Below are 14782 nucleotides of genomic sequence, written 5' to 3' on the forward strand. Positions count from 1 at the left end.
TGCTGAGCTGCCAAGGCAGCACAAGGGCAAGAGGTGAGGAGGCTGAGGGCACGTTGCCCCCTTAAAGATTGCAGCGCTCCACAATGGGAGTCCGAAAAGTGCTTCAAAATCAGATTCCAGAAGAGTGTTTGTGCAGGAGAAGGCTTTTATCAGCGGCAAACACTCACAGGAAGTCCGGTTTGGGGATTGTCCGTCCAATTCCTGCGTTCCACAGGAAGCTCAGCATAAAAAGCAACTGAAACACGCCCAAAGACATTTCATTTGTCGCCAGTCGGCTCGCAGGGAGCACCTCAAATTGGTCGCAGGGGTGGGTTTAAGAAAAAAAAAAATTATCTGCATTTTCAAGAGCCCAACGAAAGTCAAGCCTTAAAAAGAAACTGGGAGCATGGAGAGGTCCTCTGAGCCAGGGGTCCGGGGGCTCGCGCCCGGGGCCGCCAGTCAGCCTGCGCGCGCACACACACCCGGTGAACGCATACTGCCTGGGTAAGATCAGCACACAGCTCACACATCTGCATTTTAACAACGTTCTTTCTGCATCAGTCTGTCGTGGAAGTTCATTTTCAAAAGTATTACATGGGTTTTGTTTTCACAATGTTAAAAGTAACTCTGCTTTACACTAAAAAGAAGTCAGATTTAGGATAATCTGGCCATCTTTTTTTTCCCACCTCCAGGTATATACATCAGGCTGCAGTGCAACTATGCAAAAAAAAATATTGCGTATTAAAATAATAAATGGATATGTAGGGATTATAATGTGGCGGTGCAATAAATAATTGGTCATAATTCAAATCAAATACTAAAGAATCAGATATTTTTTCCCGTTCATTGATTGCATCAAAGCTGAAACAAATAAAGCATCTTAAAGCCTATAAAGGCATCTGCAAACATCATGTGTTTTCATGCACTTTTTTGAGTTCAATAAAAAGCAGATAAAGGCATTAATGGAAATAATCTTGCAGTTCCTTCGATAGAAACTATAACTTCTATATGGTCTTATAACATATATGGTCTTAGATGTAAACATATCATCCAACACCAAAAGTGTCTTAGTCCTAAAAGGTGATGATAAAAACATTCATTTGTAAATGCATAGTTAATAATAACTATTCATACGTGTAATATTTTGAACAAATTTTTTAAAATGTACTTAACAAATAAACAAGACTTCAAGCCGCCAGAGGCTTTATGAAATACCTAAATTAAATTAAACTTGAATGCATCAAACATAAAAATAAATAAATAAATAACTCAAAGTTTATTATTTCTGCAACGAGATCCTAAAAATGTTGGCCATGTCCACTAACTCCTGGGTGAGGCTGAGAGTTAAAATAACACAGGACACTGGGATATTTTGATGAAATAAATAATGATACAAGGGAAACATATGGGAGATTAAAACATAACAAATTATGAATTGAAAAACTATAAGGGCTTATTTTGTATTAGGTGTGGCATTCCAATTATTAAACTAGCTAAGGGAACAGAACAGTAAAAAGTATTTTAAGATGCACATATCAAAAAATTGTCTTACCATTGTCTGTTTTTATGAATTTATTTAGCTTATCTCTTTTATTATTTATTTTAGGAGGTTAAAAAGACCTAACAATGAATAAAAATAACTTTATTTCGCAATTAAGACAAACAAATGAAAAGATCTTTGATCATTTGGTCAATATTACATCACTCAGTCAATTAAGTCTTAGCCTAAAAGAAATGGACTCAATCTTCTCTACTAACTTTGTTCGACCAGCTGCTGTCACCGGGGCGTCAGCTTGTTTAGTTTATCGGTGGGTTCTGAACGAAAAGAGTGAAAGGGGGGGGGGAAAAAAGTTAGCATAGCGTGTAGAGTGACGTAACCGCGGGTCCCCTCCAAATCGCAGCGGGACACCCAGCTGGAGGAGTGGGAGGAGGTCCTTCCATCACCCCCCATGCGCTCTGTCTGACAGTCTGAGCTCCAGGAGAAACCTGACTGCTGGCGGAGTGTTATCCCTGGACTTTTACCTGAACAAGTAGAGCGGTTTTACAGACGCTAGTTGGTTTTCAGTCGTCGTCACTGAAGGACTTGTTCTTACTGGACTGACTGTGGGAAGGCTGATTGTTTTGCTGAACGGTTTGTAGTTGATTTGTTTCCCTATTCGTGCACGCGCTCCGACGGTACCGACTCCTTAGTCTGTGCGTGTTCGTCCGCAGCATCTGCGTTTTGCCTAAAGGGACTTACTCCCTTTCTCTGTCCGTTCCGTTTTATTTCTAAGAGTCTTTAGCGTCACTTCAAGGTGTGGGTTAATGTTACGGAGAAGCTTAGAAGTGATGGACGTGGGTCTTAGCGCTCGTATCTTAACATTGATGTTGTGAAACAGCACCACCCGGTGGCAGATGTGAACAATACAACCGAATCGCTTGGAGTTTAGGTTTTAATGCATATGTTAATTTTGTTCTTTTGGGGAATAATCCATCAGTTTAGAATTACTAAGACTGTTCTGGACTTAGTAATTCTAAGTCAAAAAAATTGTCTGCATCTGCTTCTAGTAATTAGAAGCAGACATTGCACGCTTGTCTGCTTCTAAGGCTATTTTGATACAAAAATGTAGGGGGGGAAGCAGTTTTCTTGAACAGAATTATCCGATTTAAATTGGACCAATAGAGATGAAAGATTGCAGCAAAAAAAAAAAATCCCTTTCGTTTATTGCCAAACACCTTTGTTACAGTGCTTACACTTTGCACACCACAAGGGTTGTATTGACCTGTCCTGCAGATAAGCAAATAAAAATGTGGTCACAATGACTTTTACTTCCTTTTTCTTCCTTTCTCCTCTTGGGTTCTTTTGCCGCCCACTGGTGGAAGGGCGTCCCGGGCAGAGAGCCATATTTCCCAGTAATCAAAACCCACCACTTGAGAAACAACTCTGTTTATTCACAGTTTGACAAATTTGCTAAAAATAAATTAGCACTGTGGCATCTGTGTCTAATGTTTCTCAAATTAAATCTTCAGATCAGAGGCGTTCACTATTGAATGTGACATTTTTGGAAAAACAAACAGATACAGATTTCACAAATTTATATCAAACCAAAGTTCTGCTTTATACATAAGTAATATGAAATGACTATGCGGTTGTCAAACAAAACCAAACTGATGTATGGCTCATGTAAGATGTTTATATGCTCACTAGTTAGCCCCACAACAGGTTGTCCAGCATGACTGATGTAAATGAGTTTTGTTGCTTGTGGACTCTTAACTGGAAGTGGATCCCCTCATCAAATTCTCCTTAGAGCCCCGTAAAACTTTGGGCTGGCTCCGATTCTGTGTTTGTCTCAAACGTGATCAAAAATGTTTATCATGAATGGTTTTAAATGAAATGCACGTGTAAAATCGAATGCTTTTTTTTGCATTCGCCCTCCTGCTGTAAATTTCTCCTTTCTTGTGTGCAGACACACTCAAAACTCACATGCAGCAGTCGTTTCAAAGCTGGCCCCCCTGCTGGCCCACTGTGGTTTATGAATGAACACAGGCTTTCCGATGTACCTCTGGGCCCGTGGCCAGCGGGGAGGGATCACAGAGACATGCACGCTGTCATCCAAGGATTACCATCGTCTTCAGGATAACTCCGCTTCCCCGACAGGCTGCACCATGTTATAACCTGCGATTGCACTCAGAGGGCTTTAATATGCTGGGAGAGATTTCCCAGGGGTTTAGTATCTGTGTTAAAACTCGACCCACAGGCTGGCAGAAGCTGCTCTCAGGTCAGCTGGGTTTCACAGGTGGTCTTGTTTTTTTTTGTTTTTTCTTTAATCCTGTGCAGTATGTAGTGATCTGTGTGAGAGGTGTTTGTCTCTCCTGCCTGGTCATCTCAGAGTCAGAGAAGGTGTGGGCAGGGCCGGTCCAAACTTTTATGAGGTCCTAAACAGGGTTACAGTAGAGGGGGCACCTTTAGTTGAGAGCATTTCCTGTGTATCCATGTTGGATGGTTTTTTTGTGTGTGTGTGCATTCTTTATTCTACATCATTTGCCAAATTTGATATTGTGTTAAAAGTATATTTATAAAAATAAAAAAATAAAATTGGTTTTAATTTAATACTTTGCATGTTTAACTCTCAAAAGTTTTCCTTGCTATTTGTAAAATAATTATGAGCTATCACTGAAAAAACAAAAAAGTTTATAAAACAAAAAAAAAAGATAAAGAACACAAATAACTACAAAAACAGAACAAAGTAAAGCGTTTGAACATTTTATTGAAGAAAATTACCTGCAAAATGAAATTCAAAACTAGATTTTGTCACTAAAAACATGAAGTTGCTGACAATTTTCAACTGAAGAGCATAAACAACACAGAAAAGCAGCACAAATGGAAATTCACACACAAAAAATGTAAAACAGGCATCGCGAAACGCTTAAGAAGAAAAAACTAGGTGTATCTTCATTCATTTTGTAAAATGTTCTAATGTATATATATTTGTTTACTAGTAGTAATTTATTACTATTATTTGTATCACTTTTTGCTATATTTTTTGTTCTTTAAAACAATTTCATCCTGAATTTTTTTTTTTTTTTTTGGCACAGCAAGCCTTCCGTACCTCCTATTTAACCTACCACCTACCACGACAGAGAAACATCCTCAACTAAAACACGCTTTTCTTCTCCCACTGCTTCTCAACACACATCAGTAACTCTTCTGCAGTCTGCTCTTCACTTGATCTCACTTGACGACTTCCTGCTCTTGAGTTTTAGCGTCTAAAAGCTGCTCTTCCTCACCTCTTTTTCCCCTCCCGTCCTCCTTATCCAATGCTAAATGACAAGCCTCCACAGATTCCCACTGCTGTCTGCTCTGATTTAAAGGCTAATGTTCTGCTCCGAAGCCGGTTCGGCTCTCTGAGACACGACGCAGCTGACGCTCGCTGAGCTTAGTCCCGTCCCTCCTCGAGTCTGCGGATAAAGATGACCTGTGGCTTCTCAGGAATGAAGCCATTTTTCTCTCCGCTGAACTTTTTCCAAATTTTCCCAGACAGATTGTGCAGAAGGAAATGTCATGTTTAACATGCCGTGATCTAAATGGTTTTTTTTGTCTTTTTACACAGGTAGCTGGGGCCGTCGCAGACATCCTCCGTCATCCTCCTCTTCCCTCCGAGAAAGAGTGTGAGAGCCCCGGCGAGGGAAACGTGGGAAAGAGGAAGACGATGTACCAAGAGGTGCTCCTCTCCTCCGCCCTCCTCTTCCTCCATGTGATGGGCACTCCCCAGTTCTTCGGGCATCATGGGTAACGGCACTCGTAACTCTGTTTGCGTTTATCGTGGCCGGTCACTTGGGATGTTCCCAAATGACAAACATTCAGGAGGTCAGTCTCCCAGGGGCCAAAGCTCAGGCGATTAGGAAGGGAATAGTTTTGCTGTCATTTTTAGAGCTGATTTGGGTGGGGGTGGACAAAAATAAACTAAATGAAGGGTTGAGCGCAGACAGACAGGTCAAAGGTCAGCTTTTAACCAGGGCACAATCAGGAGTGATTGTACAAGTCAGGGGTTTTAAATAGGCACTGGTACTGATATCGAGGTAAGAAAACATGTCAAAAGTATCGATTTTAAGCCCGTATGAGATGCCTGAGGAAGTGTTTTTCCTACTGTCGTACAGCGCTCACCTGTCGCTGCACACTGCCACTAAGCTGGCTGAAGAGAAAGGTAAAGCAGACAAGAAAGTTTGCTTTAACGTGTCATTTCTTTTTTCTGTTTTCCAGAAGGAGGGCGTGCAGCAGCGACCTCCGACACAATGTCATCCTGGCAACAGAGTCCTACGCCCAGCCGGTGCACAAGCCCTACATCACCCTGTGTCAAGGCCATCGCCTCTGCAGCACATACAAGTAAGACGCTCACACTTTTTTTTTTCTTAGTACTCACACAAAGCTTGAAAATGGCAGTGGGATGGCCAACATTTTTCAAGAGGGGGCCATGACCCCTGCTGGTCCAACTTTAGGGCCACCACTGTAAAAATTTAAAAATGTAAAAAAAAAAATCTCTACCCGGTCACAGCGCTGTCAAAACAGAGTTTTAATCAAGGCATCTGCACACGTAAATAACATCTGACATGGCTAAGTATGGAGATGGAGCAACACATCTTCACTTTCCTTCACAAAAGGACACCCATTCTCACAAACCGTAAATGCACACAGCAGTGGGTCACGATGGCACATAGTTTTGAGTGGAATCTAAATATCGAGCACTTTGTGTAACGACAGGAAATGAGCTGCCTGCCCGCAGAGACCAGTGCTTTGTTTATCTTGGACTCCACGCTAGCACACTCCCAGTTGCTCTCCTAGCCCTTTACCTTCTCCACATTTTTTAAATCCCTGTTAGCTTTTCTCTCACCAAAGCTCACTTTCGCTTTTGGTCTGTTTTCTTGGATCCTCATGCAAACATGTCTCCAGTCTCTAGTTTTAGCCTCAATTTATTGCTCTTAATTCCCCCCTTGCTCTGGCAAGCTAAACACACCGCATTCTCAGCCGGCTGAAGCCAAAACAGCTGATTATAGATCTGACACTCATCTATGGTCACGCAGTCTCATCACAGAGAAAGCTCTGCTGTACCTCAAACGATCCATAACCTCTGTGGTTTCGCTTGTCTTCACAGAACAACGTACTCGTTAGCTTACCGCCAGGTAAGCAGGATAGAGTCGGCCTCACATTTCTACCCAGACTGCTGCCCCGGTTGGCGGAGATTTCACTCACACAACTGCAACCAAGGTAAAAGATAGTTTTAAAATAATTTTAATGGTTGAACTGTGCTGCCATCTTTATTTGACCTAACTCCAGATTAGCTAGTCTTGAAGGAAAGCTGACAAGTAGTCTGAAACGGGCCAAGACAGCAGGGACTTTTAACAACTTCTATTTCAAAAACAAAATATTACCAAAACTATACATATTGTTAGATTTGCATTGGAGGCTATTTACCAACAACCTGATGAGTGTTTACACAGGAAATAGAGAACGGAGGCGGTGCACCATCAAACATCTTCCTGTGTGAAACCACTTCTGATAATTGGACATTTAAATAGGTTCTGGTCAGTACATATATCTGTATATTAGCTTGTGCGGAAGTGCTAAGACGGTTTCCACTCTGTATTAATGCATATTAAAGTATGTTTGTTGTGTGAACAAATATATCTGTTGTGCAGATGTTAGCTCTTCTCAGGCAGCTGTGGTCTCCAACATCAGAACATACTGCTGGTTCACTGCAGTAAAATACTATTTTAGATTTAGATTTTTATATATTATCATTATTATTATTATTGTTATTATTTTCTATTATGCGGTTGCTTTAATCAGAAACATGTGTTTTCTAGACACAGGAAGATAATTGGTGGTGCACCGTCTCTATTCTACCAAATGAAAACAATCTTTTTCGTGTAAATACAGTGTATGATGCAAACATGAGGACGGTTTAATGGTTCACAAAATAGTATTCACAAAAAATAAAGATTCCAATATTATAATAAATATAATGGGGTTTAATTTGCTGTGCAGAACTCTGAGATTTTTTTTGTCTTGATTCACAGTTTGCTGAAAGAAAACAAAAAACGTAAACAGGTCCGCATTAGATTTCTCTACTTTAACCTGCCATTTTCATGCGATGCCACACTTTGTGTCCCTCTGGCTGATCCAGTTTTATGCCAACCAATTTGGCTCATATCAGAAAGAAAACACGTTCATTTCACCACAATATGGTTTGCCGAGTCGATTTAAAGTAATAATCATGAATCAGTTGTGTGTTTTTTGTTTTTTTTTTAATGAATGTTTTCGGATGTGTTCCAAAGCTCTGTGTGCAGAACCCTGTGCTAATGGCGGCACCTGTTTGAAACCCAATAAGTGCGCGTGCCCTCCCGGCTGGACCGGACACCGGTGCCAAACGGGTACGCAGAAATCACATTCAGATTCACCTGAGGAGCTGTACGTAAATTCATATGCATACTCACGACTTGCTTTCTTTCTTTCTTTCCTTCTTTTTTTTCTCTTTTTACCCCTTTTTTTCGGCTGTCAGATGTGGACGAGTGCGGCGGGCGGCAGCCGTGCGCCCAGCTGTGCATGAACACAGCTGGAAGCTACAGATGCGCCTGCAGAGACGGCTTCACGCTCGCCGGAGACGGACGGTCCTGTCGCCAGCTTCCACCTCCGCCGCCGTCTCCGTCTCCGACACCCACCCAGGGCAGTCGGGCAGCAGTGGGTGGCCACGCCGACGCGGGTAAATGAGCGCCGCGAACTGCGAACTGCATATTTCCATGTTCTGCAGCGGGACAGAGGAAGAAAACATGACCAGCTTCGCGGTCCATTATTACTTTTGGTACGCGCTATGCCACTCTCAACTCGTACCGTGAGTAATAATGCACTGCGACTGGTGCCGACTCCAGACTGATGTTATGCGTGGCTGGCTCCATGCGGTGAGACTGGGATCGTTTGGACTTTGATAATGACTGCTCGCCCCGTCGCTGAAGTAAACATCTGCATTTAATCCGGCTCCCGAGCTAATACACACATGTTTTCACCCTACACACTCCATTAGTTCCCTCAGAAATGTTAGACTTTTGTCTCTTGGAAAAAAAGCCTTTTGAGTGTTTGTGCACTCTTCTCGTTGTCTTTGGTTCCTCACGTTAATTTTGCAAACTGAAGTGTGTTTTGTTGGGGTTTTATGTGACAGAACGACACAGAGTGGAGCATAATTATGTTGTGGAAAGAAAATTGTGTGTGGTTTTCAAAAATCTTTACCAAAAAAAAAAAAACTAAAATATACTGTCATTTTTTTTTTTTTGTCAGTCAGAATCACCTTTAGTTGCAGTTACAGCTGCAAGTCTTCTTCTGTTAAGATCATTTTGGTTAAAGTCTGGACTTTGACTGGACCAGTCTAACACATGAATATACTTCAGTCTTAACCAAGGTGACTTCTAAAGACAATGGAAAGGTGCAGCAGTTTTATTAGGGGTATTTAGGAAGACTTTAGAAAGAACTTACACGGGCCCCAAATATTTATCTATTTTTTTTAACTAATGCATGTTTTGAAAATGTGCTTTGCTTAAAACTCATTGGCCCGAATCAGGTAAGCTGTATTAATATTTTTGGATTTTTCTAAACATAAACACTAGTCAAGTATTTGAAAATTATTAAATTATTGTACATTGTTTTAAAAACAAAGTGGAGTATAAAGATCTACCTATAAACGTGCCATGATTTGCATCAGTAAAAATAATTGTTGATTTTGAATGGGGCACCAAACCTGGCTCAACCCAGAGGCCCCCATCCTTCTAAATCCGGCCCTGGGTATTTGAGTCAAGGGGATTTATTGTCACACTTTAAAAGACAAACCATTTTTGGAAACAAAAATTGGGAAACACTTCCACGTCACAGCTGTGCTCCGGTTTGTGTTGGTGGCTCGCATTAAAATCTCAGTATAACACATGTAAGTTTGAGTGTTTTTTATCGTGACAAAATGTGAAAAAGATCCAAGTTTTCTGCTAGGCAATGTGGCCTCAAAACAATACACAACCGCCTCCACCTCTGACTCTGCTTTATGTCTCCAAATGCTCTTGACCCCAAGATTTTCCTTTTAAGTCCCATTCCGAGTCCGCCTTATTGCTCTTTTGGGAAATTGTGCAACAACAACAAATAAAAAAAAAATAAAATTGAAGTAGATGTAGTTCTTTCCTGATTTCTTCAACTCTTTCCAAACTGGGGGATTTTTTTCTTTTTTTTTGGCGAGTCACCTAACTGTGAAATCAAAAGGGGGAGATTTGGACGGACAGTGGGGAGAGGGGAGGGGGAGGTGAACGCTGTCTCCAGCTCTCAGAGTGAAAGAAATATCTGTGCATAAACGAGAGATTGCCAAATCTCCCAGGCCTTCCTCCTCCTCCTCTTCCTCTTCCTCCAAACTCCCCTCCATCTATCAGAGTTTCTTCTGGAAACTGACCACAAGCTCCGAAGGTTCACCTCCACGGCGACGTGATGGATCGGCTGAGTCGGCGAGAAACGCACAGAAGAGCAGAAAACACGACAGAGGATTTAGGGATTTTCTTTCTATTTCTTTTTTTCTTTTGCTAGAGTGTGCCTGCAGACGGGCTTCTTGCGAGCCGTTTCGCTCGAGAGACGTCTTTCTCTGCTCATATACACACATCGGAGGGATGTTGATGGAGATCACGAGTGTAAACAGAGAGAGCTGACTCTCGCTCTGCCAAGATCCATTGGATTGCATTTAGGCTTTTCAGCCTCCCGCCTTTTTACTTTTTTTTTTTCCTTCCACTCTGTTCTTGGCCGGGGCTTGTGTTCTCATTCCAGCTCCATCAACTCTGTCTGCTGGGGGTCACGCACCCCAGTTTGTCCCCCCACAGCCTCCCTCGTCCACCGATCTTTTCCCTTTTGCGCCTCCTCCTTAGCTTATTCCACTCCAGTGTGGACCACATCTGGGAGAGATTGAACATCTCTCCGTCTGTCTGCAGAGGTGCAACCAGAGAAGTGGAAGGAGAGGCCGGGTGAGGGTGGAGGGGGGGTAAATTGGAGGGCGGTTGTTCCTAAATCTGCATCCTGGTCAGAGTCCCCGTCTCTAGAAGGAACATTCCCCCTTTCGAGGGGCTCTGAGCCAGACGCTACCGATTCACAGAAGGGTTTGCTCATCTATTTCTGGTCGCATCGCAGCATTTTGACCCCCTGGCTGTTCCCGCTTCACTGCATTGCAAAAAAAAAAAAAAAAAAAAAAGCATCTGAATGGCTTGAACTTTTTCACTTCTTGGTCACAGAAAGTTGTGAATAATTGTGAAGTTGAAGGGGAGAGAAAAAAAAGTGATTTTAAATGATCATTTTAAATAAAAATGTCACCTTTGAATTGAACCCTATTTACTCTGAAATCACTAAGTGCAGCCCAGTGCAACAAATGACCTTCAGAAGTCGCTTTATTAGTGGAAAAAAGTCTGTAATTTAAATTCAACATAAAGTTGTTCTATGAAGGAGTCTGTAGTTTGTTAGAAATTAGTATATAAAAAAAGTTTGCTTGTTTTTTTTTTAGTAATTTTATTTTCTATTTGTGGCCCTCGGAAAGATTTAGTATAATCCAAGAACAGTACAGATTTAATAATTTTCTTTTACTTTTGTTTTTTCGGAGTTGATTCTCCCAAACAAGAGAAGTTCTTCTCAAACTGGAAAATATAACTCCTAAGTGTTTGACTTTTATTAACCACATGTTTGGCTTGCATAAGCAAGCAGCAAATGTATTGTTATCAATAAAAGATAAATAAAAGAAAACACTTTTGTGACCCAAAAGTGCTTTAAACTTGAAACTTTGGATGGAAGCCTGTAGGTGTCAGAATAGCCTAAGTGACCCAAAAACCAATGGAGAATCTCTGGCAGCACCAAAAATGACAGCCAGAAAATTCAGTCGATAAATATCCAGGTGAAATAAAAATGTACAGATTTTAGATTTTAATTTGACACATAAAATCCTAACAAAACACGCTGACATTTGCTATTGATTTCTTTGACCTATATTCACACAATTTGCTTGCAGCTTCACAGTCCAGACGCTGTTTTTTTTTTTTTGTTTGTTTTGTTTTATTCTAAATTTTGGTTTTTAAGTGTTTCAGTCACTCGTTACCCGCTGCTAATGCGCAGTCGCCTACAAATCGTGACGTGTGTCTGTTTGTCTGCGTGTCTCCTTCCAGGAGGAGGCCTGGGCCTGGTGGAGAACGTCACAGAGGAGGTCCAGAGCCTGAGGAACAGAGTGGAGCTGCTGGAGAAGGTGAGTGAGCGAACTCCTGAACTCCTATCGGTGTTACATAGAAACCTCCTGCTCATCACGCCTCTCCCCCTCCTCACCCCGTCTGGCTCCACGGGAACCTCTCTGATCTTTCCTTGGCGTTAAAAAACAAAACACACCCCCCACCCCCCACCTGACTTATTGTTGTTCCTAATAGCCTACCCTGAAACAACACATCATTATTTCGCTTTACAAGGTGGCTAAACCTTTGCACCTTTTCCCCTATCGCGTCACGCAGAAGCTGCAGCTGGTGTTGGCGCCCTTCAGCAGCTTCTTCCCGCTGCCGCTGGACGACAGCTTCCCGGAGAAGACCACCCTACTGTCCCACTCCTTCCGGCAGCTGGACCGCATCGACTCCCTCAGCGAGCAGATCGGCTTCCTGGAGGAGCGCCTCGGCACATGTGAGCAGCCGAACGCTCGGTGTTTGATTCCTTGTTGCTCTCAGAAGAATTTATTTATTTATTTTTTAAATAGCTGGATTTAGTCCAAAGTTAAAGGAAAAGTTATTTTCCAGGAAAGAAGGGTTCCAGATAGCAGCTAAAAGTGCAGATAAGACGATTATATTATAATGTAATATTGTTAATAAATTTATTATTAATAATAAAATGAAATAACATGATTAAATCTTGAGCGTGTAACATCATAATGTCCCTGAATGTGTAGTGATAGCTTAAATATAAAAGAAAAAACACAAACAAAGTGAAATATTTGCTCTTAAATTATAATCTAATTAAGAAAGAGTCGAGTAAAGTGTCTCCAGACGAGTTTCCCGGCCAAGAAATCTCATCTGGAGACAATAAAAAAATTAGCATTTAATTATAAATGCCGCAGCTATTTCCAACAATCGGTCTGAGGTTGTCCAAATAATAGTTTTCAATGGTTTTGTGCTACATAAATCCAACCTCCAAAGCTCCTCGTTCGTTAAAACGCCTCCAGAGGCGGGAAGGATCGTCGCTCTGGAACGGCACCAGATTCTGTTTTAACTTGAGCAGCACGTTAAAAATCTGACATCTTTTTTTTTTTTTTTTCTGCTCCTTTCTGTTCATGTTCATGGTGTCGTAACTCTTTCCACATTCTCTCCTCCAGGCTCTTGTCAGGAGAATTAGCGGACAAGAAGAAAGTCGTCAGGAGCCATCTCAGAGCTTTTATTACGCTGTGACGAATGCACCCGCACAAATGTTTGAAGATTTTTTTTTTTTTATTTTTCCACCATTCCAAAATGAAAAATTCAATGAAATCTGTTTTTTTTTTTTTTTTTTTTCAACGGTACCTGCAGCAGCGGGTCGGCCTCGCCGCCTCGCCGCCGCCCTGCGTCGGTCGAAGCTCGACGTATCGCCACTCGCATCAGTGCAGCTGTGTTCTCCTGTGTCAGAGCTCCATCCTGGTGCCGGGGCCTTTTGCACACATCTGTATTTATCTATTTAAGTTATGGTCACCTGTAGGCATTCCTAAGTGCTCTTAGTTTTGTAACGTTTTCTTTTTTGTAATAAAAGTCTGAATAAAAAAATAAAAAAAAAAACGTGTGTATGTGTGTTCAATCAGTATCAAACACATAAATGAATGCTTTTCAAAAAATATATTTTTTGTATGTTTTCAATGAAAGGCTGTAGGATGGAATTAAATACAGGACAAGCCAGGGATATAAAACCTGCTGAAGCGACACTGTTAAAGACTTTCTATAAAGATCAGAACTATGAAGTAGCAGGTATCCTTGTGAGATGCTTTAGGGTGTAATAATAATTTTATTATTCTAATTGATCTCTTCAAGTCATATTACAGGGTTTTGTAAGATGGGTTCATGGCAGTGGGTACGGTTGCTCCAATGATAACAGTGTGGCTGGTTAAGGTAACCGTGACCCTTGCTCAAAAAAAAAAGAAAAAAAAAAAGGTTGCATTTGAGAGTCAGAAGTCAGATAAGAAAAAGATTAAAGCCTGAAGCAATCGGTGCCTGATCTGACGTCAGAAATATGTTACGATTACAAAACACACACAAAAAAAAATACCTGATCTTTTTTTTTTTTTCATTAATAGCAAGCTGCCAAACCATCTGCTTCGAAAAAAAAAAAAAAAAAAAAAACCCTGATTTTTTTTTTTTTTTCATTAATAGCAAGCTGCCAAACCATCTGCTTCGAAATGAGTGCTGATGGACGTTAAAGTCAGTGAATCGTGAATTTAAGACTTTTTGACGTGGCTGCTACTTTTACAATTTCTTTCCTTCTTAGACAAGTGGAAACAACTTCTGAATGAAGTAGGAGCCATTTCTACACTCGGCCCGTAAACGCTCGTGGTAAAGTAGTGGAATGAAGCAGGGAACTATATCAAAGAAAAAACATGTTCAAAAAGGCGTAGAAATCCAAGAATTGTTTTTTTTCTGAATTTATAACTATCAACGCTACTACAGACAAACCAATACCAGCTGGTGGAATATTAACCAGTTACCTATAAAAAATAAAATCTGATTACTAAACTATTACACAGAGTGGTGCATTCGGTAAAACAGTTGAGAGGATAATTTTTTTTTAAGAGTTGCGGGATAGTTGTACCTGCCACAATGACATCTAAAATGCACAATCACTACACGAGACTTCACTTTTGAGAAAAGGAGTGTTTGATTTGAACAATCTAGGGACGTAGGAGGACAGATACGGTCTGGTCAGATGAGGCAAAATCTCATTTTACAAACCACGTTTGGAGAAACACGGGAAAAGTGAAATTGACACATGGGAACATTATGTTGTTCTTATGTGTCTTATAGCATGCGGTGCCAACAGTTTTTAACAGGTGCATGTAAATGTAATATTACCGTCTCGTTTAGAAAATTTTATACAAAGCAATAACTTCCATAGGGCCACTTAAGAATATTTTTTTTTTATTTTCCTCCAATGCAAAGCATTCACCTTCACCAAGAATAGGGCAACAGAATGTACATACATACATCACTCACACAAGGCTCTGCTCCATTTCTCCTATGCATCTAAATTTCACTTTGGCTTAAAAAAAAATTAAAAAACGGG

General features: G+C 41.0%; 1 protein-coding gene across 3 annotated transcripts; it reads left to right on the forward strand.

Moving 5' to 3' along the window:
* Nucleotides 1-247: 247 nt before the first annotated feature.
* On the forward strand, nt 248-12995 carry egfl7 (EGF-like-domain, multiple 7). Of its 3 annotated transcripts, none has more exons than XM_007548887.2 (9): nt 248-483; nt 5070-5248; nt 5720-5842; nt 6609-6721; nt 7792-7887; nt 8016-8216; nt 11674-11750; nt 12007-12169; nt 12855-12995. In XM_007548887.2, the coding sequence occupies exons 2-9, from the start codon at nt 5169-5171 to the stop codon at nt 12872-12874; spliced, it is 873 nt and encodes a 290-aa protein (XP_007548949.1). In that variant the 5' UTR covers nt 248-483; nt 5070-5168; the 3' UTR covers nt 12875-12995. The 3 variants fall into 3 exon arrangements, with proteins under 3 accessions (XP_007548949.1, XP_007548946.2, XP_007548943.1); XM_007548884.2 differs by lacking the exon at nt 248-483 and adding an exon at nt 1783-2110; XM_007548881.2 differs by lacking the exons at nt 248-483; nt 5070-5248; nt 12855-12995 and having other exon boundaries at nt 5306-5842; nt 12007-12575.
* Nucleotides 12996-14782: the final 1787 nt, after the last annotated feature.

Source organism: Poecilia formosa, unplaced genomic scaffold, assembly GCF_000485575.1.
Source record: "Poecilia formosa unplaced genomic scaffold, Poecilia_formosa-5.1.2 Scaffold28, whole genome shotgun sequence".
Taxonomy (NCBI): Eukaryota; Metazoa; Chordata; class Actinopteri; order Cyprinodontiformes; family Poeciliidae; genus Poecilia; species Poecilia formosa.